This window comes from Myxocyprinus asiaticus, chromosome 4 (assembly GCF_019703515.2).
Source record: "Myxocyprinus asiaticus isolate MX2 ecotype Aquarium Trade chromosome 4, UBuf_Myxa_2, whole genome shotgun sequence".
In the NCBI taxonomy this organism is placed as follows: domain Eukaryota; kingdom Metazoa; phylum Chordata; class Actinopteri; order Cypriniformes; family Catostomidae; genus Myxocyprinus; species Myxocyprinus asiaticus.
The window spans coordinates 38173213-38197068 of NC_059347.1; the positions used below are offsets into that span (position 1 = coordinate 38173213).

Genomic DNA, 23856 nt, shown 5'->3' on the forward strand with positions numbered 1-23856 from the left:
CATTCTCACCCGGAAGAGCTTATGTAATCTGAGAGTGGTGCAGCAAAACACGAAACGGATCATCAGCAGACGCAGAAACTCATCTCCATAAAATTGTAGGTAGGCTTGATCTGAAACAAAGACAACAGGAAAACAGTGAGGTATTCATATGTCAGTTGGTCCGACCAGTCACTTAAGGGTTTAAGGTAAAAATTTACTGAAGCATAACAAAGCGAGCGTCTCTCTTGGGTTGACTGCGCATATTAGCATTACCTACGACTCGCGAACTGGTGATCATCTGGCCAATGTCATGGAAAAGCTTCCGCAGGAGTTCCTGGGCCTTTTCCCACAATCCATAGCGCATGCTGGTCAGTCCACAGACAGACAGGAAGCCCATGAGGGGGTTGTAGAGAAAGAGAGTAAATAGACTCCCACGCTGAGACTGGTCTGCGAACGAATAAAGATGATAAGAAAATACATAAATATACAAATAAAAATAGATAATCAATTTGATAATAGCTAATCATACTTTAAACAAAAATCAAAGGAAACTAAACAAAACACAAAGCAACAAGTATAACGTATACTAATAATGATGTAATGCTAACCACAGAGAATCATAAAAAGAGACCTTGCATGCTCTTCGGATATACTGTCGGAGAAAGCAGGCATACCAGCGGCTGGCCGAAAAAATTTGAGAAATTCTGTTGAAAGAAAATGAAGTCAAGAAGTTAGTTACCTAAAAAATAATGAACAAAATGTTCAAATTAAATAATCATATTAAAGGTGCAAAAAAAAGACAGCATAGCATAACACATTTAGTTACCGCTGCAACTGTAGAAATGCAGCCATGATTGATTTATTCCACAAGTGAAAGAATCCAATTACAGGGGATTATTGAGATAAAGTGTGTAATATTCGGCTGGTAATTTGACCTCAACATAGTTGCACTCATGAATGTCCACCCTAGCACCATGTGTAGAATAAAGTGAAAATACATAATATGTTTTTAAAAAAAAAATCATAAATACTATTAATTCCTCTCTGTTAAAAAATAAATAAAAAATAATAATATATCCACTGACTGCACCTTTAAATTTAGGCTAATGTTCTCAAAGCAATTTAGAAATAGTAGACATTTTACAAATGTACACAAGGGGGCACTCCATTACTGAAATAAGCATCCACCTAGAAAAACAATATATATATATATATATATATATATATATATATATATATATATATATATATATATATATATATACACACACATATATACACATACACACACACACACACACACACACACACACACACACACAGTATATACACATATATATATGTTGAGCGGGGAAAGCACTCTTACTCTTTTTTTATTTTTATTTTTTTTTGCTGAAGTCCTCTTACTGCTGACTATTCTCTAATGTATCCTAGTCAAGCGGTCAGATTATATTTATTGAGCTACCACATGGCTGCTCTTAAATAATTAATGGCCTCATGATGTCACAGAATGGTGCAATGATGGAAGAAATGTGAGCATGTGACAAAGAAAGAGAGAGAGAGATATGTCTTCCACTCACCTTATAAGCTGTGCTGTTGGATGAGTCGACAATGATAAACAGAGGTTTCCTGGTGAAGGGGAATAGGTCTCCTGGGTGTAGGCTGAAAAACACACATTTGCGCATGCATGCATACAGAGCACACACATTGAAAACACCTCAATGTCTCAAACATGCTGTAAGCACATTTAAAATCTGTACTGTGTGTAGGCTACAACAGAGCGGATGACAGTGAAGGATGATGTGTTCTCACCAGTGCATCTCTTTTTGTGCCTGGTTTCTCTTCTGCACCATCTCACCATTTACCACATCTCGATTAGTATTGGTCAGGACACCTCCAAAATCATATGGTCCTGTGATTAAAGACAAGGTAATTTCATATAATGCATTTGGAACAGGTCTCATTCCTTCCATTATGGACCTTCACTACAGTGCAGCATCAAGGGAAACAGTTTTCATACGGTAAAAGCACAGCATTGTTTCTCACATTCCATGAAAGCATAGAAATGAATGCCCAAGTCTGGATGTACATGAGCAATACTCAATCCTGCTCCAGAACATTTACCTTCCTGCAGAGTTTTAATCAAGTCCTGTCTAACTAAATTCATGATTAGCTGGTTAAGGAGCATTTGAGTTGAATTGAAGTAAGGACCTAGCAGTCTTGGTGTACATAAATTAAAGGAATATTCTGGCTTAAATACAAGCTCTATCAACAACATCTGGCATGTTGTTGATCATCACCACCAAAAATAATTTGTCCTTCAGTTTGTACAAACAAAGGAAATACATGTGTGCAGTAATTCATTCACAATAGAGGCGTATGTGGCAATCTCATTGTTGTTAAAGCATTTACTTAAATTCTTTAGTAAACAAATGTGTTACTTAAGCTTTAAAATGATCTAAATTGTCCTTTTCAAGTGGGACTACTTTTCTAGGTGAATGAACTTCGTAACACACATACAACATATTCCACAAACTTTTGTGAGGGGAGTCTGTTCAATGTAACAAATGCTCTGATAGCCATGTCAGTATCCTTGCGCTGCATAGTCATGACATGTGGTGAAAGATGGAATATTTTGCAAAGACAAGGTGGGTAAAGCAACACACCAGTGTCATGCTAATGTGTAAGATTTAAACTGAGTTATGGTTATACTTTGAAAACAATGCAACAGTTGAATATTTTAAACATTTTTGTGGTGCTGTGCACATGCCCCATCAACTTACATTGTAAGGGCATTAATGTACATGTTTTCCCCTTTGTTTTAACAAAATAAGGGGCATATCAAAATTATTTTCTTGCTGCAGCATGCCAAAGATTCTTTTTAGAGCAAATGTTTTATTTATTCCATAATATTCCTTAAAAAAAAAATTAAAAAAAAAACTTTGCAGAGCTGTTTATTATTGGAAGAGAAACAGAATAAGAGGGAAACAGGGAACTTCAGGAAAGGGGCCTGTAAGAGGAGTTTCATGGAGAGCAAATTACATGAAGGAAATTAAACCTGTGACAGGAACATTTGTTACTGGCTGTGGAGTTATTATAAAACATGTTAAACAGCTCAATATGCATCTGCCAACAGAGGGAGCATGTATGTGTCATTGTAGATGCATATTTGGCCATGCACACATGTTTGCAAGACTGAATAAATAAACTGAATAAATCATAAACAATAAAAAATAAGAGAACAATGTCAAATAGAACAGCTGTGTGCTAAAACACCTAGAACAGACGAGTGAGTATCTGCATACCTTCACATTCTGAGCGTCCAGTGGGGAAAACTCCAGTGGCAGATAGATACACCAGCAGTACACTATTGGCTGGCAACTCCTATTAATAAAAAAAAATAAAAATAAAAAATGGAAGAAGATCCCCCCCCCCCCCACCCCCCATGACTACAACATAAACATTAATCCATTAAATCATCTACTTAAATCAGAACATTTGCAATAATACAAAGTGTAAAGCAGCATCAGAGAGAGCATACTTTATAAGTTCCGTGTCATACTAAGTGGTACACAGCCACAGCATCACAGTAAGGGGACCGTTCATACGGTACTCATTATTGTGCAGAAACAGATCACTATTTAAATCCTTTTTTTTTTTTTTACTATAAATGTCCACTTTAACTTCCACATTATTCTTCTTCTTTTGTTTTGGTGATTCACATTTTTCATGCATATCGCCACCTACTGGGCAGTGAGGAGAATTTATAGTAAAAAAGGACTTAAAAATTGATCTGTTTCACACCCACACCTACCATATCACCTGTCATATCATGTCTGAAGTTATAGATTTAACCACTGGAGTCTTATGGACTAGTGTTATTACTGCCTTTATGTGCTATTTTGGGCTTCAAAGTTCTGGTCACCATTCACTTGCATTGAACTGACAACAGAGCTGAGATATTTTTCTAAAAATCTTCATTTGTATTCAGCAGAATACAGAAAGTCATACACATCTGGGATGGCATGACGGTGAGTAAATGATAAGAGAATTTTTATTTTTGGATGAACTGTTCCTTTAAGTTGGACTTGTCATTGCAAAGACAAACTTTGCATATATGTCAATTGCCCAGAAATTATTGGCTGATGCTTCAAAAGGTCGGCAACAGGGTCAGAGTTGAAGTTACTTGAACTGAGCGCTGTATTACAACGCTTGAAGGAAGCTCAAAGTGGCACCGGTGGTAAGCTGACTCCTTAGACTTCAATATCTTCATCAACGCTGATGCGAGTCATATCACAGCCCCTTAAAACTTCTGACAATTACTTGCCAACATTCATTCTAAAGCGAATTTACAAGAAATAATATGAAATGGAGCCTAAAAATAGGGGTGTCTGAGAGCTGAAAATAAACTGTTATGTAGCAAAATCCTTATAACGATCTGAGTCATGTGCGTGTGGGTTTTCATCACACTCATGAGGTACTACGCTCCAGCAGAGCAACAGGCAGAGGAGATAGTAACACGCTAACACCCCTGTAGCATCCCATGCTGCTACACGCACACACACACCAGAAATGTGGAGCGCACTAGGTGCAAAACTACTATGATGCATGACTTAAAGGTGCACTCAGTAATTTTTCCCCCATTAAAAAAGATTTACACCTTAAGAAATTAATAGTAATATTGAAATATGTATAAAATCATGAGCACTCACATGAGATGAGGACTCTAGTCATATCAGTAACCTTATAAAAGCTGTTTTATTCTATATGGGGCTGGGGCGCCTTCATGGGGGCTGCCATTTTAGAATCACATGACCAGCTGAATACTAGTCAAGTCAAATAATTTTTATTTGTATAGCGTTTTTCGTTTCAGAGCAGCTTTGCAGGAAATCATGCATAAAAAAACAACAAAAAGAAACTGTAATATCTATAATGTCTTACAGTGATCATTGTGTAGTTTGATTAAATATAATGGTAAATGGTTTATAGAAATTAAACAAATTATAATTGTATTTAGAACCCCTGTGAGCAAGCTGAAGGTGAATCTACTACTTGCTTAATCTCAGTAATTGTCTTGTTATTGTACACTTTCAGTCTTGGATTAAATTAATCATGGCTGATTGTGAATAGTGAATTTCTACAATGGCATCTGTAACTGAAAACTGATTTTGAATGATGCTTGCATCCACACCACTAGGTGTCACTGTAAAGTTATTGAGTGCACCTTTAAGAAAATAAGCTAAAGTGTGCCATTTTTGAGAAAAAAGTGTCAACAAACTGCAAAAATAATGACTGTTTTTTGAACACTCCGTCTTCCATTGATCACCAACCAGATAGTCCCACCCCAAACTCACACAGTTGGTTGAGTCAGTGTTGGGTTGGTTGGGACTCTCAAACAAACAGAGCAATGTTTTGATAGAGTGTGAGTGTGTAGACTTTTCAGAAAAATCAACTTACAAGGGCTTACTTATAGTTGTAGTTGAGGCCTGAGTCTTAAAATTAATCATCTTGCTTGAAATGTAATCGCTACAGGTTATCTACGCTAGTATAGTGTCAAAACTGGATGAAACAACAAGATGGATTGACAGCAAATTGAAAGGTGCTAAATAAAACAAAAAGTAATGACATCAGCCAAACCTTGAAGGAGGCAGACAGAAAAGTGTAAAGCTGGCTGAAGGTTGGTTTGTAGAGGAGATATTTATGAGGGTTCTCTCTCTTGGCTGACTTTTCATTGGGCTCCTATAATGAGAGAGATAAATGAGTGAGAGAGGGATAGAGAGACACAGGAAGTATGAGAGCAGGCAGAGCAAGAGAGCAACGAGGGAGATACTAATAAAGATGGAATACTGAAAAAGCTTAAGTGGAAGGGTGAAAATACTCAGAAACACTCAACATAGAGAGTGACAGGAAGAGTGTAAGAGTCTTCTCTTACAAGTGTCCCTGGCTTGGAGCTCTGTGTGGCGAGGTTGACTGGTTCCCGTTCAAGGGCTTGAAGCATACGGAACATATCGATGGTCAGCTCACTAAATTTCACCTGAGGAGAGAAACAGCAAACCAAATCAAATTCAACTCACTACAACCAATCCAGACAACAGTAAGGGGCGCGCTGCGAAACGTCAAAACTAAAACGCTCCCATTATAATCTACATTCTAAACATCTGTTATGGCATGCCTTAAGTTGACAGACACCTAAGTTCTAATTTTCAACGTGCTACAGAGATGCTCCAGTCACTTTTTTCCCCATCTGTCTGAACTAAAAGTATTATATTTACAAATACCATTTGTGCGGATTACTTGAGTTAATTTCTGACTGTTACTTCAAACCCAGCTTGTGATGTTTCTCGTCTCTGTCCTTATCATTTAAAAAGGTTTGGATTTTACCTCTATAAACACAACTGCAGCAGTACTATCATTATGTGTACAATTATTTTGCTATTCTAAAATAATTAATGCAAAGGTAATTTAATAATAAAATACAATTTTAATGGATTTCTGCAAAAAATAAAGTAGGATTTTAAATTCAATTGATTGTATTTTCATTTTACTTTTGCTGAAGCTTAGCCTTGGGTTTACAGCTAGGGCTGCACTGACTACAGTTTAGTCCTTGGTCGATGTGTTGGGTCCATGCCGACTACTCGTGGCTCACAAGATTTCAATTGTGCTTGTTCCATATGGTGATAGGAATAAAATTCCTCTTCAAACAGCGTCCTGCAGACATATTTGAGAATGATGCACTATTGTTTAAATGGTTATCTATCTTGGATTAAATCTGTCAAAATAACAGACATCATTTGGAATTATCCATCAGAGTTATTCACATAGGGTAAACACGAAACAGACTACTCTACTTTTCTAGGCAGCTCCTCGACTACTACAAGTAGTAAAAATTAGAAAACCAACCTGGGCTGCGTTTCCCAAAAGCTTTGCAAGCTGAAGTTGATCATAGAGACCACTGGTGCCAATGGTTTCTACGATCTACTTTACAATGCTTTGGGAAACGCAGCTCTGGTCTCATAGAATGAATGTTTCTCTTTATACAGCACATTTTTGCAAACTAACTTTTATGTGCTGCTTTCTACGTTTCGCTGCATTTCCTGGTGAAATGAACACTAGAGGCGCTACAACGACAGTGCGTTTTATTCATTGTCACACAAATCCCGAGTACAATTGCTGATTGTGACTTTATAAACACTTATTTTCGCTCTGTTACTCACCCCCCTCTATGTTATAATTTCAAAACACTTTTACTTTAATGCATAATTTGAAAAACTACATTTGAAATCTTGTTTTATAGACCCACAGACATATACACACTTATTCAAATATGAATAGCTTGCTTGGTAGCTGACCTGATAAAGAGTTGGACTTTGGCCATTCACGGCCACAGTTCGAGCCCAGCCAAAGATACACAAAGTGAAAGTGCCATAGAAGTGACACGAAATGATGTGGTTGCTTCAGAAAATTTGCTTTTTATTTCAAAATTTGCATTTTAAAGCACTATCGGTTAGGTGTTGGTTAAGGGCAAGGATGTCTGTTTTGCTAAACTCTCATTTATCTTTTCTGGATGCTATTGGTTAGGTTTAGGGTAAAGGTTTAGGTTAGGAAGTTTTACTCATTAAAACATCTAAACTTTAACCTAGAATACAAACTCATTTCACTTGGTTTTGGCGTCCCCGCTGGACATTTCACTTGGAAACTGCAGCCATAAATGTAATGAAGCACATAATTTCAGTTTTGCAAAAACGTTGCAAAGCTCACGTAAATTTCATGAGATCAGGCTGGAGAAAACATGCAACTTTTCCACAGTGTGGACAGAGGCAGCACGATGTTAAACGCATCTGATGTAGACACTGTGTAACAACACTAATTTTACTAATACAATACATGAGGCATGAGCCACATGGCAAGTTTGAAGTGTCTAACCATTTACATAAGAAAGCACTGCTTGAATTTGACATGTTATATAACATGTTCAGCTTGCTAGGTGTTTTGCTTATTAGAGCAGAGAGGTAGCGGTACTGTACACCCACCTGATTGTTACAGTTGCCAATGATGAGCACATCTGCCAAGGTGAGCTGGCCAACCACCATGCCCTGTTCAAGCGGGGGCACGCCCCCCTCTTGCAGCCGATTGGATAAGACCACTACAGCATTGTCATCATTTAGGATCATGAGTGGATCTGCCTATGTTTGTAGAAAAACATTCGTAAGAGTGGACAACAAAACCACAGATGTAAAGACAAAAATTTACAACATCTGAGACATTGTGTGTTTCAGAGTTTACATTTGACAAATTTATCTATGCTACAACCCACTTTACCTGTTACTCCTGTAAAACTGATGATACTTTAATCTTTATTATAGACTTTTTTTTTAAAGTTCACCTCCACAAAAGCAGCCACCTCCTGCAGCACCAGGTTCCACTCTAGCTGGTCCTCTGTGTTGAAGCGTTGGGTGTAGTCTTCAATCTCCTCTGAAAGCTCCTGCACAAGGACATAGACCACAAATCAATGTTTTGGGCACACCGGTATAGACTGTATGATAGTTTTCCTTAACCTCATATTGCAGGTAGTATAAGGATTCAGCTAGTCTTTGGTGAAACAAAATATGAACTAGATTTTTAAGTGGAGCTTGCCATGCAAAAATGGCTGCCACAATGCAAGGGTGTTGCTATGTGGTTGCTAATATGTTCTGAGTGGTTTTAGAAATCCATAGATATGACATTGGAGGGTACCTCCTTCAATGTAAGTCTATATTTTATATAGTATATAAAGTATTTTTTTTTTTTCTGACCGCCAGGCAAAAAAGAAAAAAAAAGCACACCTGCTTTTTCAACAAGCTGCTCAATTTGAGGTATCATGTCATTATTTGTTCAAAACCCTAAGTATGAACTACAGTAATAGTTATGCTTGACTTAAGTACAAAGTATACTTCAGTCAGGCGTGAACGTTAGGTGAATGTATACAGGACGTGTGACGCAAATTTCATCATCAGCAGAGTGCTCGAGCATTGAGTGCGTGCGACCTGATTTTTTCTAACTGCTCTTACTCTGAAAACACAGAATGCCTCAAATGTTTTGCACTAATTATTGGGTTCATAAGGTGGCAACACTCACAACTAAGCCTTTGCTGTTATGAAGAAGTGCTAGAAGAAGATGTAATCACCGCTAAACTTCAGGAGATGAAGGTAAAAACAACAACAGTGGATGTGCACGTCAAGAGCGCGTGTGTGAGGAGGTATTCATTTGTATAACTCGAGTCTGAAGGAATATAAAGACTTTATGGGTCTAAACTCTTGAAGAGAAATAGTCCAGAATCTCATAGCAGTCGTGGCATGCATGTGCCTGTGAATGCGCACAGAGTCAAATGAAGTGTACTTTTAAAGGCTAGCATTCGCATCAAAACCGAAGTAAATTTTGGACTTTAGCTAGCACCGCTAATAAAAATGCATGATTTTTCATAAAATGTGCATAAGTAATGGCTGACAGTATTATTTTACTTGAAACAGCACCAAAACGTCACAACTGATGGGAAATTTGAATTTTTATTCAATCCTGCTGCACAAGTCTTTGTCGACAGAGCTTTTGGTGAGAAATTCTGCTTGATTGAATATCTATGAGCCCTCAACAAAATATATTAAATTTATTTATTTGTTTGGCCTACTGTCCATGACTTACCTTGACCAACACTTTAACCAGGTCCATCTTGTTGAGCAACAGACAAACAACGATAAATCGAGCGTAATACCTCAGCTTTTTTACCACCAGCTCTGGCCTGCCCAGAGGAAATAAGAAAGACAGTATAAAAGAACTTCTGAAAAAGTACATTCAGGATCTCTAGTGTTTACTTCTACAATAAGTAAGCTTCATTTGAAGATCTTAACAGAACGTTGTACAAAATTGTTTTAATAAGTATCAACTTTGCTCATCACAGCTGCTTTTCACCTGTCTTCTTTGTTGACTTGGTGGTAGTATGATCGTTGGCGAATGGCCGAATAGAAAGAAAAGGCTTCATTTAGGTAGCTCGTTTCTGAGGTGCGGAGGCTAAAGGAGACACACACAAAACAAAATTAAACAAAACTCTTCAGGTGCTGTTGAAACCTTATTTGAGTCAACCTGAATAATCAAATTGTGTCAAAAAAGAAGCCTCCTTACTAGTAATGGTAATACAGCTGGCCAATTTTTGAGGCGACCTCGCCTATCTGCCACCTCTTGAGACCATACCGGTTGTCAAGAACCTGTCTATTTTCCAGTAATGCAAACACAAATAAGAAATCGTCTGTCATCATTGAGATCATTGATAAGGTGCTGAGAAACTATCGAAAGGAGGTTTGATTATACATGTTAAATCTTAAGCCTTAATTAGCTCAAAAGAAAATAAAAAAACTGCTTTTCTTTTTAAAAAATAGATCTTTCTGTTTCAAAAATAGATCTATCTAGATGGCTGACCTGTGCTGCTGTTGAAACTTCCACAGCTTGGTGTATACATCAAATGTTCGGCCAAAATAGGACTGCCACTGCTTGTGTCCATACTGAGGCAAATCCCTGCAACAACAAGAGATCAACAAAAGAAAAAGATTCAAATTGAAGTTAATAATACATTTTCCTCATTAACTGATGCTAAAGCCGGCACCACGTAGACGATTTTTCCAGAGAATTTCAGGTACTTCATTTAAATAATCGTCGGCCAGGTGGAGGGAGACGATGCATTAGTGTCAGCCAGCGGGAGGTCGTTAATCCCTTGCCTGTCAGGACTCTCTGCTGAGTTAATAGTTCCAGCAATGGAAAAAAGGACCCAACATGAGAGAAAAAATTGTTCTGTTGCCGGGTCGTGCTCTTGTGTTCTCTTCAAGCTTCTTCTTTTACTGAAGAACTGACAAGATGTCAAGCTGATCTGAACTGATCTTCTGCATATCATCACAAACGCTGATTGTAATCCATAGTGATTCTGTCACCAAGCATTTTTCTGCGTCTTTCTCCTCCACTTAAATGACTAATGAAATCAAAAAGCAAAGGCACAAGAGTCTGTTTTTATTAAATTAAATTTCTTCACTCACTGAAAGCTGCATATAGACATACACATTCTACGGCAAGCCTCGAGGGGATAAATGCACAATGTGGCAGGGTGGAGGGCGGGGCCGGGCCATGATTCTGCACACCCGGCACCTAATCAGGCTGATCAAGCCCAAGAGGGATAAGGCCAACCTGAGACGGCAGTTCGACAGAGAGAGAATTACAGGCAGCTGACCTGTATGTGTTTGGTTGTGTCTTTTTGTTTTAGTTAATCATTAAATATTATTTATGTTGTTAAGCCAGTTCTCGCCACCTCCTTTCCATTGAGAGTGTTACACTGGTGCTGAAATCCGGGAAGGAGGAGGGATGCGCCGTAGTAGAGTCCTTTCCACTACCATCCACCCCAACGGAGCAGCCGCGGCCATCCGCCGGGGGACGGAGGAGCCCGGCCGCCTGAGAGCGAAGGAACGGCCGCCGACCGCAAGGGGAGGAGGGGCTCCTAACCAACCATCTGGAGCGGTCAGGGCCACTGCTAGGGGCGGAGGAGACCCCTACCAGCTGCTGAAATGCGGCGGGGTCTGAGACCGCCGACCGCGACCGGGGAGGAGCTCCTGGCCGACTGCCTGGAGCGGAAGGACAGCGGCGGGGCACTCCATCCGCCAGGGGCTGGAGGACTGCCTCCGATCCGCCCAGGGAGGCGTGGCTGTCGTCCACTAGAGGGTGGAGGAGTGGCCGAGGACCAGGCTACGGCGTATTGGAGAACCGGCGAGTAAATTATTATTTATTTATTTTTCTCTCTCTCCTCTCTCTCTCCCGCTCCACATTGGCCTTTCCCTCTCTTTTTAAATATTAGTATTGTTTTAGTTGGGTATAATCACCATTATGGTGTATAAGTACCATGTTTTTTTTGTTATTGTTGTTTCCCTCCCCCTGTCCCCTCCCAGATCCAGGAAGGCAAGGATGACCTGCCGGCAGACGTGGCCGGAAGGGCACGTCATGCCGGGGGCTACCCGGCCCATGATTCTGCACACCCGGCCACTAATCAGGCTGATCAAGCCCGAGAGGGATAAGGCCGACCGGAGACGGCAGATTGACAGAGAAAGAATTACAGGCAGCTGACTTGTATGTGTTTGGTTGTGTCTTTTTGATTTAGTTAATCATTAAATATTATTTATGTTGTTAAGCCGGTTCTCACCTCCTCCTTTCCATTGAGAGTGTTACACACATGCTTTAACAAGGTAAAGGTACTCCATGAATAACATCCTAAATCACTCTATTACAATTGTTTATGCGCACACGGTACTCCTGTTGTTATTTCGCCGAGCTCCACCCCTTACAAAAAGTCTAAAGTTGCTGCAAACTTGTCACAAATTCGCCACTCATTAAATTTCACATTCAAATGAGCTTTGCGGCAAATTCTTCATTGTCGCCAAAAGTCTGCTGCAGGTTCACCGTTACTGGTGAAGAGCAACTCTAAATATTTTTTATAAAATTATGAAAAGGGAATCAGAGAGAGTGAGTGAGTTGCGGTGAGTTGGTATGTCTCTCGCCCCTCCACATTCTTAATCGGCAAGTGTGTCATACCTTCGACTGAAGAGAGTGAGCAAAACCGTCTGTATGTGACACCCTCAGCCAAAATAGAGTTGTTTTGAGTCTGCTAGTGTGATGCCAGATTTAGCTCTAAATTTAAAGGTGAAGTGTGTAATTTCTGCACCACTAGTGGCAGCCAACAAAGCTGCAAAAATAATGACTGTTTTCAAAAAGGTTTTCCAAATCTTTTACAATCTTTCTCTGGCCAGACGAAACAGATAGCCGTGCACCAAACTCACACCATTGGTTGAGCCAATGTTGATCTTTGAGGGCAGAATAATATCTTACATTTTTATTGATAACATTAGTTTCTGCCACTTTCTTGTCCATGACTGTAATGCATGACTCTTGAGTGTGGCCATGTGACCAGCACGCAGGATAGAAAGAACATTACCGCTAACCTGACTAGCGTTCATGGCAACCCGCTAAAGTTTGAGCACCCAAGATTTGACAATAGCAAAGCAGACATCAGACTTATTTAAAAAAAATTGTTGCAACGCTCCTCAAATTACACTTGGTGCACGTGCGAATGGGTTAATTTCATGAGATCAGAACTTTTCCACAGTGTGGACAATGGCAGCAGGATGTTAAACACATCTGATGTAGACACTGTGTAATAAAACTAATTGAACTAATACATTACATGGTTTAATTTGGTTAATTTTTATTCTCAAATTCTAACAAAACTGTTGAATTGTTCAGCCCTGCTGTAACCATACCTTGCATAATCGTCTTCTCCCACATGGTGCTGATTTCATGACACCCCACATTTGCCCTAACGCTGTACCCACATATCATTATACAGGTGCATCTCAATAAATTAGAATGTCATGGAAAAGTTCATTTATTTCAGTAATTCAACTCAAATTGTGAAACTCGTGTATTAAATAAATTCAGTGCACACAGACTGAAGTAGTTTAAGTCTTTGGTTCTTTTAATTGTGATGATTTTGGCTCACATTTAACAAAAACCCACCAATTCACTATCTCAAAAAATTAGAATACATCATAAGACCAATAAAAAAAAACATTTTTAGTGAATTGTTGGCCTTCAGGAAAGTATGTTCATTTACTGTATATGTACTCAATACTTGGTAGGGGCTCCTTTTGCTTTAATTACTGCCTCAATTCGGCGTGGCATGGAGGTGATCAGTTTGTCGCACTGCTGAGGTGGTATGGAAGCCCAGGTTTCTTTGACAGTGGCCTTCAGCTCATCTGCATTTTTTGGGCAGGTGCCAAATCCTGCTGGAAAATGAAATCAGCATCTTTAAAAAGCTGGTCAGCAGAAGGAAGCATGAAGTGCTCCAAAATTTCTTGGTAAACGGGTGCAGTGACTTTGGTTTTCAAAAAACACAATGGACCAACACCAGCAGATGACATTGCACCCCAAATCATCACAGACTGTGGAAACTTAACACTGGACTTCAAGCAACTTGGGCTATGAGCTTCTCCACCCTTCCTCCAGACTCTAGGACCTTGGTTTCCAAATGAAATACAAAACTTGCTCTCATCTGAAAAGAGGACTTAGGACCACTGGGCAACAGTCCAGTTCTTCTTCTCCTTAGCCCAGGTAAGACGCCTCTGACGTTGTCTGTGGTTCAGGAGTGGCTTAACAAGAGGAATACGACAACTGTAGCCAAATTCCTTGACACGTCTGTGTGTGGTGGCTCTTGATGCCTTGACCCCAGCCTCAGTCCATTCCTTGTGAAGTTCACCCAAATTCTTGAATCGATTTTGCTTGACAATCGAAAGGCTGCGGTTCTCTCGGTTGATTGTGCATCTTTTTCTTCCACACTTTTTCCTTCCACTCAACTTTCTGTTAATATGCTTGGATACAGCACTCTGTGAACAGCCAGCTTCTTTGGCAATGAATGTTTGTGGCTTACCCTCCTTGTGAAGGGTGTCAGTGATTGTCTTCTGGACAACTGTCAGATCAGCAGTCTTCCCCATGATTGTGTAGCCTAGTGAACCAAACTGAGAGACCATTTTGAAGGCTCAGGAAACCTTTGCAGGTGTTTTGGGTTGATTAGCTGATTGGCATGTCACCATATTCTAATTTTTTGAGATAGTGAATTGGTGGGTTTTTGTTAAATGTGAGCCAAAATCATCACAATTAAAAGAACCAAAGACTTAAACTACTTCAGTCTGTGTGCATTGAATTTATTTAATACACGAGTTTCACAATTTGAGTTGAATTACTGAAATAAATGAACTTTTCCACGACATTCTAATTTATTGAGATGCACCTGTATAAGGCATTTCAGCCCCTCTGCCTTGACATGACTACAATGGGCCACGAGACATCATGTGGACATGCAGATAAAAAGAAGGCCTATAAAAATCCAACTAGTCATGGCTGCCATGCACTTCATTAGCATCACCATGAAAATGACGAGAAGGTTGGACAGTGCACAGAGCATTAAAATACACAAGAGAGGGATGGAGTCAGAAACTGAGAGTGGGTGAGTGTTTGGGCAGGGCTGTGGTGAGTCATAGTGCCGACGATGTGATGGAATTTGATGAGCTATGGCAATCAGTTGGAGCTTTTTTTGCCTCCTCCACCTACTCTCTCGCTCTGTATTCCTTTCCCGTCCTTTTCCCCTGTACCCTCCCAAAAAACCTCTAGGCCCTATTGTTATCATCAGAGGGTTGCTATGACAACAGAGGCAGGGACTAGGAATGGAAGTGAGGTTGTGAATGCACTCGGTATATGCAAAAGTCCTCTTTTACAAGCACACATGCTCACACATGATTACAATAATGATGATGTATCCTTTATGAACCTCTAAGGGTCATTTATAAGGGAAAGTAAGGGGAAGATATATTTACCTTTAAAAATTAATAATGTCTAGGCATAACCTTGACAGAGCCACGCACAAACAGACTTGCAAAACATAGCATACACACAGCATACAATGCAGTAAAGCACCAGTGCACAGACACACCTCCTTTCATTCATGCAGGTTACAGTTAAACCCGGAGCAGTAGCATGTGCACACAGACGATAGTGCACATTTGATTTGGAATTGCACGGCTTCCATTCATAACAAGCATTCATCACACACACACACACACACACACACACACACACACAAACAAACACACACACAAACCACACACAGTAAGGTTAAAGAGATGGAGTTGTGAGATTTATGGTTCACCCCAATGCCCTTGTGGGCTGCCAGAAACAAGGTCAGAAAGGAGATAGGTGCGGTCATTAAGGAGGGCTTTAATTTCATTCCATGCACCATTAATTTCCCATCCTCTCTGACAGCATTAATACCCGCAAGACAGATTCACTGACAGACCACAGCCAGGGACAGACCTGTAAAGTAGGGATGGCAGGAAATGAGGGAAAAAGGATGGGGTCTGTGTGCAGAAGGGGCCAGATGTGGTATAGCTGAGGGGTAACAAAAGGATATTACGTCTGTTTACTATGGCTGAAATCTCTTGTACGCCAATGTTTTAATTGTACCACTTTACATGAAATCTTGTTCCGGTCCTCTAATCTGATTGGTCAAGATGCATACCAAGAGTGCTGCAGTTATATTTAATGTAACAGTACTGGGACATTTCACAATCTGTATCACTCTGTTTGTCTATGTTTTTGGCCTGTGTGTCAGTCTGTGTGTTGCATGGTGACATGCAAAGGTTGATCTTGTTTTGGTGCCAGAGCAAAGCGCAAGTGGCCATGGGTGGGAGTGTTTGTGCTATCTGTGGGTATATGCGCACAAACTGTGGGTGTATTGTATGTTAATAAAGTGGCACAAAGTGCAATTAGCTATTTTTCTGAGAAATAGTTCACTGCGTTAAGTCGTTTGAGAAGCCTAAGTCTAGATGCAGTTCCAACATTTGCAGTTTGGAAATTCCACGTGCAGGTGATATTTGTGTTAAACTATATGTAGACCATGGTTTATTTTTCAGTTATTATTATTATGTTTATATTTACAATTGTATGATATAATTTGTACTGGTATTTTTTCCACCTGTTGATTCAGAGTGAAGTCCATGTTTCTATTCTTCTACTTCATTGCATACAGTCCATTTACACTACTAACTTATTATGAATGTGCTGTCTTTGTTGGTGCTTGACAGCGGATGGACTATATAATAGGACGCAGACGGTGCAATTAATGGAGAAGAACCTCAGAATTAAATTGCACTTGACTCAGCCCATTAGCGTTTTGCATGCTCAATTTCACCAAACCCACTTGAACCCTGACTTAGCGCATGCTTGCACGAAAATACCAAAACTTCACGGCCATGGCCCTTGACTTTGCGCTTATGACTTTAATCATAGCACTGCACTTAGCGCTAGCGCTCTTAAAATAGGGCCCTACATGTGTAATTTATCAGTAATTAAGACTGCTAATTTTTATAATTCTGCACAAAAAATGATAATTAAACTAACATAATTAGTTTATAATTAGAAATTCATTCTATAATGCGTGTTGGTTGTAAAAATTTGAATACAAAAACCTCAAGCCAGCATAACTATCTCTTTCTTGAATCAAGCCCAATTCTGGCCTCAGTTGTCCCTATTCTGATTTTTTTTTTTAAATCACACGTGACACAGATCTGCTTATTGGATAACAGTGTGAACAGCCACAAGTGCATAGATTCTGACATTTTGCAATCCAATCTGGTACACTTTCATAAGTGGAAATAAATCAGATGCGTATCTGATTTTTTTTTCACCGTGACTTCAGTGTGCACAGCCAGGTCAGATTTACCGTGATTTTTATATATCAACCAACTCATTTGACATATTTTCTAGTTAACACATTAATGTATTTTTTAAAGGTGCATTCAGTAAGTTTTTTTTTTCACATTGTCTTAGACTTCCAATGACACCTAGGGGCGTGGATGCAGCATTATTTAAACACAATAGTTTTCAGTTACTGATGTCATTGAAGAAATGAACTATTCACAGTCAGCCAGGATTCATTTAATCCAAGAGTGAAAGTGTCCAATAACAGGGCAGATACTGAGATTAAGTGAGTAGTATTTGGCTAGTCATGTGATTTTAACATGGCTGCCCCCATGAGGGGACCCTCTCCATGTAGAATAAAATAGCTTTTAGAAGCTTAGTGATATGACTGGAGTCTTCATCTCATGTGGGTGCTCATGGTTTCAAAATTACAATTAATTTCTTAAAAATTAAAACTTTTCAAATAAGGAAAAAATGACTGAGTGCACCTTTAAAGAAAAGAAAAGAAAAGAAAAACAATAGGCTTCAAGAACTGAGTTCAGTGATTCGTTTGGATTATAGAAGTAAGATTTGTGCATGAAAACATACAGAGGTAGATTTATGTAACTGTGCTCTTACTCATGTCACAGAAAACAGTTTTTATATTGCTCAACAAAACGTGAAAGCAAGGAAGATAATGTAAATCTGAAATAATTATAAACAACAACTCTTCTTACCTTTTATTTATGTCATAAATAAATGTTGTTTTTCCAGCTACCATTTGATTTTATGGTGTGTTTTGCAAGTAATATTAAATTGTTGAACCTCCATGGGAATTAACTTCTACCATACTACTGCAAATGACATGGCATCTGCAGGTTTTTCTCCATCACTTGCTGATTCAATTTTAGATGAAAAATAAAAAAAATAAATAAATAAACATTAAAAAAAAAAGTAATGGCTAATTATTCTTTTAATTATAATTAACACATATTTTAATGATGAACATGTGGTTTTTTTATACACATGCTCATGGAGTGTTGCCCATGTGGGTCACTTTAGGAGCATAAGGGCTACATTCAAAATGTCATGTGAACAACCCCACAAAGAAAGAAAAAAATCAGATTTGAGCAGAAAATCAGATTTGGGCTACATTCAGCTGCGGTGTGAACAGCCAAAGAGGTGAGACAAAGCGAGAGTTATCAAGTAGGGAAAGTATTACATAAGGAAATGAGACCAATTAATAATAGTCTTTTCATTACTCAACTCCTTAATGTGTTGCTAAGCATCAAAAACAGAAGTAGGCCGCTACTGGTTAGCCAGCCTAATTAGCATGGAGAAACAGGCCATGGGGGTGTGGCCTAATAACAAGCAACAAGCCCTACAAGTTGACACTGCTTTTGCTCTGGACACATGCTACTATTAAGGTATGAAATTCATAGGTCCTATATGCATATATTTGTTTACTGGTATGCAGCATCATATGAACAATTTCATGCAAGAGCAATGAAGAACTAAATTCACCTTAATGCCTGGGCTAGTGCTACAATGCTAATGCTGACATCTACTGAAAAAGTTATAAAGAGGTTGTAACCTTTTCGTTCTAGTATAAGCTGATATCTACAGTTTGGCAGTGTAGTTCACTGACTGAAAATATCCCGAAGAGAAACGACCACATGAAATCAAAATTTTAGTTTTGCGGCTTTTATTCCATGTGTATTAGTTTTGGGGGGCGGGGAAATGAACTTTTGGCAGGTGTATACATTTAAAATTTACTGTCTTTTTCTTCCAGGAAACAGACAAAAAAACACTGATGTCTCATCCCTAACCCTATAAATAAGCAATAGTAATAGTGATGTTTGCCTTGGCAAGCAGTTCTAGATACACTGCAGCAGGGGTCCTTTTTTCAATGTGCTAACCTACAGAACCTCAGATACTAGAAATACAGCTATTTACAATTTATAGTCAAGTCATGTAATGCTTATATTTGGTACTGCTGAATTTCTTGTTTTCCAGAATAGGTCTTTTTATTTTGAAGGATTTAGCTAACTCTATTTGATAGGGATGCACCAATATGGAATTTTTGTGCTGATACCAATAATTCATAGCTCACTGTGGCTGATAACTGCAATTTATTTTTATTTTTTTGCATTTTAACCTTTTATACTGGAGCTGCTAGCTAATTAGGTAAAAAATACTCACTTGAAAATAATATTGAAGTCATTTAAAACATTGGAACTCTTAAGGCCAAAATATACTTCGGTTGTCTGCGCTGTGGATTGCTCCCTGCACAGTATGTGACACAAATTTTGTCTTCATGGACTGTCCACGTGTGGCCCAGATTTTCATGACACTAGGACAGTCCTTGTCTGTTTATGGTACTAAAAGAGTATTATAAAGCAGTCCTAGTGCACAAGCGTTGAACGCGTTCATGGTCAAAAGAGTATAATTTGAAAGGCAACGTGGTCAACTGGGTGCAATCCGATCTGGAATGCAGAAAAAAAAGTATACCCGGGCCTTTAACTGCTGTCGTTTGAGGTTTGCCGGATGCGACGTGAACCATAAGTGTGACTATGTTACAGATGTATGCTGATTTGAATGAGAAGTAAATTACATTACACTTGCATAAATTGTATCGTGTCCATTTATATAAGTATTATATGGCAATCCTGATAATAAATCACCAAGTTAAACAGAGAGAGAAAACTTCAAAGAGATGTAACAATGAATTAAACCAAAATGAGACAATTAATTAACAGCAATGATTCCATTTAAAACAAGTAAAAAAACAATGTAACAAGGAGCATAGATCTTAAAATAATCTTCACAGAGCAACATGTCATGCTAACTTTGCTTTTATTTTTTTATAATTTTTTTTTATTGATTCTATCAAACAGGATTACACAAACAGAGCATACACACACTGAATCAATTTATAAAATTGTATGTCCCTTCCCCTGAACACCGCTACACACAACCAGTGGTCCAACACAAAATGAAAATAACCACACATATATATACAGAAAGAAAAAAAAAAAAAAAAAGAAAAAAAAATTCTTTAAGGAAACACTTAAGAATAAATATTTATATAAAAAACAATCAAATTTAACAAATATATATCCAAACCAAACAAAATGTTTCTCTCCACAGCCTGTCACCAAGCACCCCCCCAAAAAGGCCAAAAACCTTCCCCATTTCTTATCATATGCAGACAAATTGCCAAGCCGTCTATATGACATCTCTTCAAATGATGCTACCTTACCCAATTCGGTGCACCATTCATAAAAAGAGGGAGTGCCCGTCGACTTCCATCCCCTCACAATTATCTGTCTCCCGATCTTCACGCGGTGAGGACTCGCCTCTTTACATACCCATCGGCTATATTGATAACCGCCCCATCACCCAACACACAAAGTCTGGGACAGAACAGAACCTAAGTGCCCAGGACCTCGGAAACAAAATTCTGGACTCTCAACCAAAACTCCTGAATCCTTGAACAAGACAAGAAGGCATGTAATAAATCTCCATCCTCCAACTGGCATCGCCAACAGGTGGGTGTGTCTTTTAAACCCAGCCTATACAATCTAGAAGGGGTCCAATATAATTGATGCAAAATCTTAAATTGCATCAGACGGACCCTTGCATCTCTAGATGTAGACTTGATGCTTTTTAGAATCCTATACCACACTCCCTCCTCCAATACCAAGTTCAAATCTTTCTCCCACAATCTCTTGAGAGAAGTCAAAGTTCCGTCCCCCAGACACTGAATTAACAGGGAGTAATACACTGATGCCTCATGACCTTTTCCAAAAGCAGAAATCACCTCTCCTAGAGTATCTGCTGCTTTAGGGGGGTGTATGCTACTCCCAAAAATAGTACAGAGCAAGTGGCGTAACTGAAGATACCTAAAAAACTGAGATCTGGGGATCCCAAAATCTTGAACCAAATTTTCAAAGGATCTCATCACACCACTTATAAAGATCACAGAGTGTATTAACCCCCCTCGCAATCCACTCTGACCAACAAAAAGGGGACTTATTAATGCATAGTTTGGGGTTTCGCCATAGGCTCGAGGCAACATTTAGATAATTATCTGAATTAAACACTCTGGACACTTTTGTCCATACTGAGTGCAAATGTGAAATAGCAGGGTGTGATTTAACTTCTCTGGTTAGTTTGATGGAAAGGCTTTGCAATGGCAAAATAGGGGCAAGTAGTTCTTGTTCAATGCAGAACCAGGGAGGGGCTCTTTCAGGTGGAAGCGACCAATGAGCCAAATGTCTGAGACCGAATGCATAATAATAAAACAAAATCTTGGGTAAGCCTAACCCACCTTTGTCAATTGGCCTATGTAACTTAAACTTTGCTTTTTTAACTTCTTGGTCACAAACACTGTTTGTGCAAACGCACACAGACACTTGCAACTGTGTGACAAGGAGAGAAGCCGCAAGCCGTCAAAGATTTTATGGCACAAGTAAATAAACCATAACAAATTACAGTCGAAAATATCTGCATCAATTCAACTATCGCCGCAATATAATATTTTAATTTCCCCAGTTATCGATCAATAATATATCAGCCTCCAATATCTCTTGCACCTTTAATATTTTACAGTATTCTATTACAGTTAATGGATGAAAAAGTGTTTTCCTCAAAACTTCAGCAATAGATATTGTTCTGCTACAGTCACTACAGATGATTATCCATGATTAGAAACACACTGAGACTATCCTTAAAGGCTAAAAACTATCCTGCTTAAGCTATATAAAATTACTACAATGTACAATATTTCCCCAAAGTATCAATATGAATCAATATATTTCCCAGCCTCAAGGGTTTCCCAGAACAATTATGATTAGTGATACACTGACCTGAACATCTACAACCAACCTCTGGCATATGAACTTCATTTATGCACAACAAAACAACACCATGAATATCTGAATACTAGAACATGTGGGGTTACCCTATGAACAAACCTCCTGGATTGCAGGGGTCTGAGCCACTTATGTAATTGAAATATAAGAGACACACACATTGTGCAAATAAAGATGGGGCATGAACAAAGAGATAAGAGTAAAGGAAAAGGACACAGATGGTGAAGACGAGAAGGAAAGAGAGAGAAAAAGAGTGGGGAAGAGAGAGAGAAAAGACTAAAAGAGAGGGAGATAGAGCCCACAGCTACTGACATACTTGTCCTATAAATAGTCAAAGCTAAAAATGACTGATCAACTCAAACACAAACTACTGGCCACTGAGAAATGGTGATAAACACGGAGTGACGTGATTCATTTCTTGAGAGTGTGTGTAATGCAGAGACAAACACTGGCAGATATGACGGGGTGGAAGATGAGCACAGAAGATTCATTCAGATGTAAAAGCCAGCTCCCTTCAACCAGACACTGGACAAAATAAAGGGCTCTCAGCTCCCTACGGCTAAACAGGCCAACATCAAAGCATAAATGCCCTGTTTACACCTGGACTCGGGTGATCTGATCATAAGTGGTCAGGTGACATAGATTGGCGTTCACACATAGGAACATGCATCGCAAATGCGTCTCCTGTGACCACTTCAGATCAGATATTCAATCTAAGATTTGTGATTACTGTACATAGATCACTTCCCTGCTAAAAAATCCAGCTTAACCAGCATGCAATTCCCATGCTGGTCTAAGATGGTTGATGCTGGTCTGTGCTGGTTTGGTGCTGGTCTAGCTGGTGGACCACCTTAGCCATGCTTTTTACCAGCAAAACCCAGCTGTTGAAGTTTGTTGACCAGCATGGTCTTTCAGTTGAAGCTGGTTTAGTTAATTAAGAAGCCTGGTAGGGTCACCAGCACACAAAACACAACATAAACTGGTGACTAGCAATGCTGTATTTCTATGAAGTCTTGTGCATGTATATGTATGTGCTTTTTCATATTTTCCAACTGGATGGTTAATTTCTTTTAAAGCCACTCATAACTGGCAAAGCTTAAAACCCTTGTTTTAGCATACTGGTTGGTTGACAGGTGAGTAGGCAGTCCTTTGCTTTTGTCCAGGATGCATTAGGACATATTAGCATTTACAAAATACAAATGGAGTCAAATGTGTTTTCATCTACCTCCCAGTGTGGTTTGAGTGTTCTGATCACAAAACGTTTTGGACCCTGTTTACACCTGTATTTGGTGTGGTTCACTTGTGATCAGATCACCCCAAACACATCTCAAATACCAGGTGTAAAGGGGCTCAGAGAAAGCAACCACACCCACTAAAAAAAGAGTGCGAAAGTAAGAGTGTGAGCTGAGAGTAAGTTTACATAAGGTCACAGCACGACAAGAGCCAGACAGCAATCTGGAAGGCAAACAAGACCACAAACAAACAGAAAAATGCTCAGACACTTAGAGACAGAGAAGAGACTGACCTCAAGCCATTGAAAAGCTGTTTGGACTTGTCCAGGAGATAGCAGAAGTCTGTGACAGTTTTCCTCTCACAGAGAGGGATGTCATCCTCTGCCCCCACCCCTGTCATGGCAGCTGCTGGAAACAAAACAGAAAAGTTAATAACTGTCGGCAGTTATGTAAAAAAAAAAAAAAAAAAAAATAAAAAT

General features: G+C 39.1%; 1 protein-coding gene across 3 annotated transcripts in view; it reads right to left on the reverse strand.

The window, feature by feature from the left end:
• The window catches only part of LOC127436513 (protein SCAI-like), a 46218-nt gene that overhangs the window by 4639 nt on the left and 17723 nt on the right, over positions 1–23856 (reverse strand). Inside the window, exons 2-16 of one of the 3 annotated variants that reach the window (XM_051690760.1) lie at positions 23671–23782; positions 10426–10521; positions 10132–10218; positions 9922–10020; positions 9655–9751; positions 8363–8461; positions 8010–8162; positions 5873–6013; positions 5617–5718; positions 3285–3363; positions 1792–1891; positions 1560–1641; positions 611–683; positions 253–426; positions 10–110 (exon numbers count right to left, since the gene is read on the reverse strand). In XM_051690760.1, the coding sequence (XP_051546720.1) occupies positions 10–110; positions 253–426; positions 611–683; positions 1560–1641; positions 1792–1891; positions 3285–3363; positions 5617–5718; positions 5873–6013; positions 8010–8162; positions 8363–8461; positions 9655–9751; positions 9922–10020; positions 10132–10218; positions 10426–10521; positions 23671–23777 (1590 nt within the window). In that variant the 5' untranslated portion in view covers positions 23778–23782. Of the gene's footprint in view, positions 1–9; positions 111–252; positions 427–610; positions 684–1559; positions 1642–1791; positions 1892–3284; positions 3364–5616; positions 5719–5872; positions 6014–8009; positions 8163–8362; positions 8462–9654; positions 9752–9921; positions 10021–10131; positions 10219–10425; positions 10522–23670; positions 23786–23856 lie in introns of all 3 variants that reach the window. The other 2 variants (XM_051690769.1, XM_051690750.1) reach the window with 2 other exon arrangements.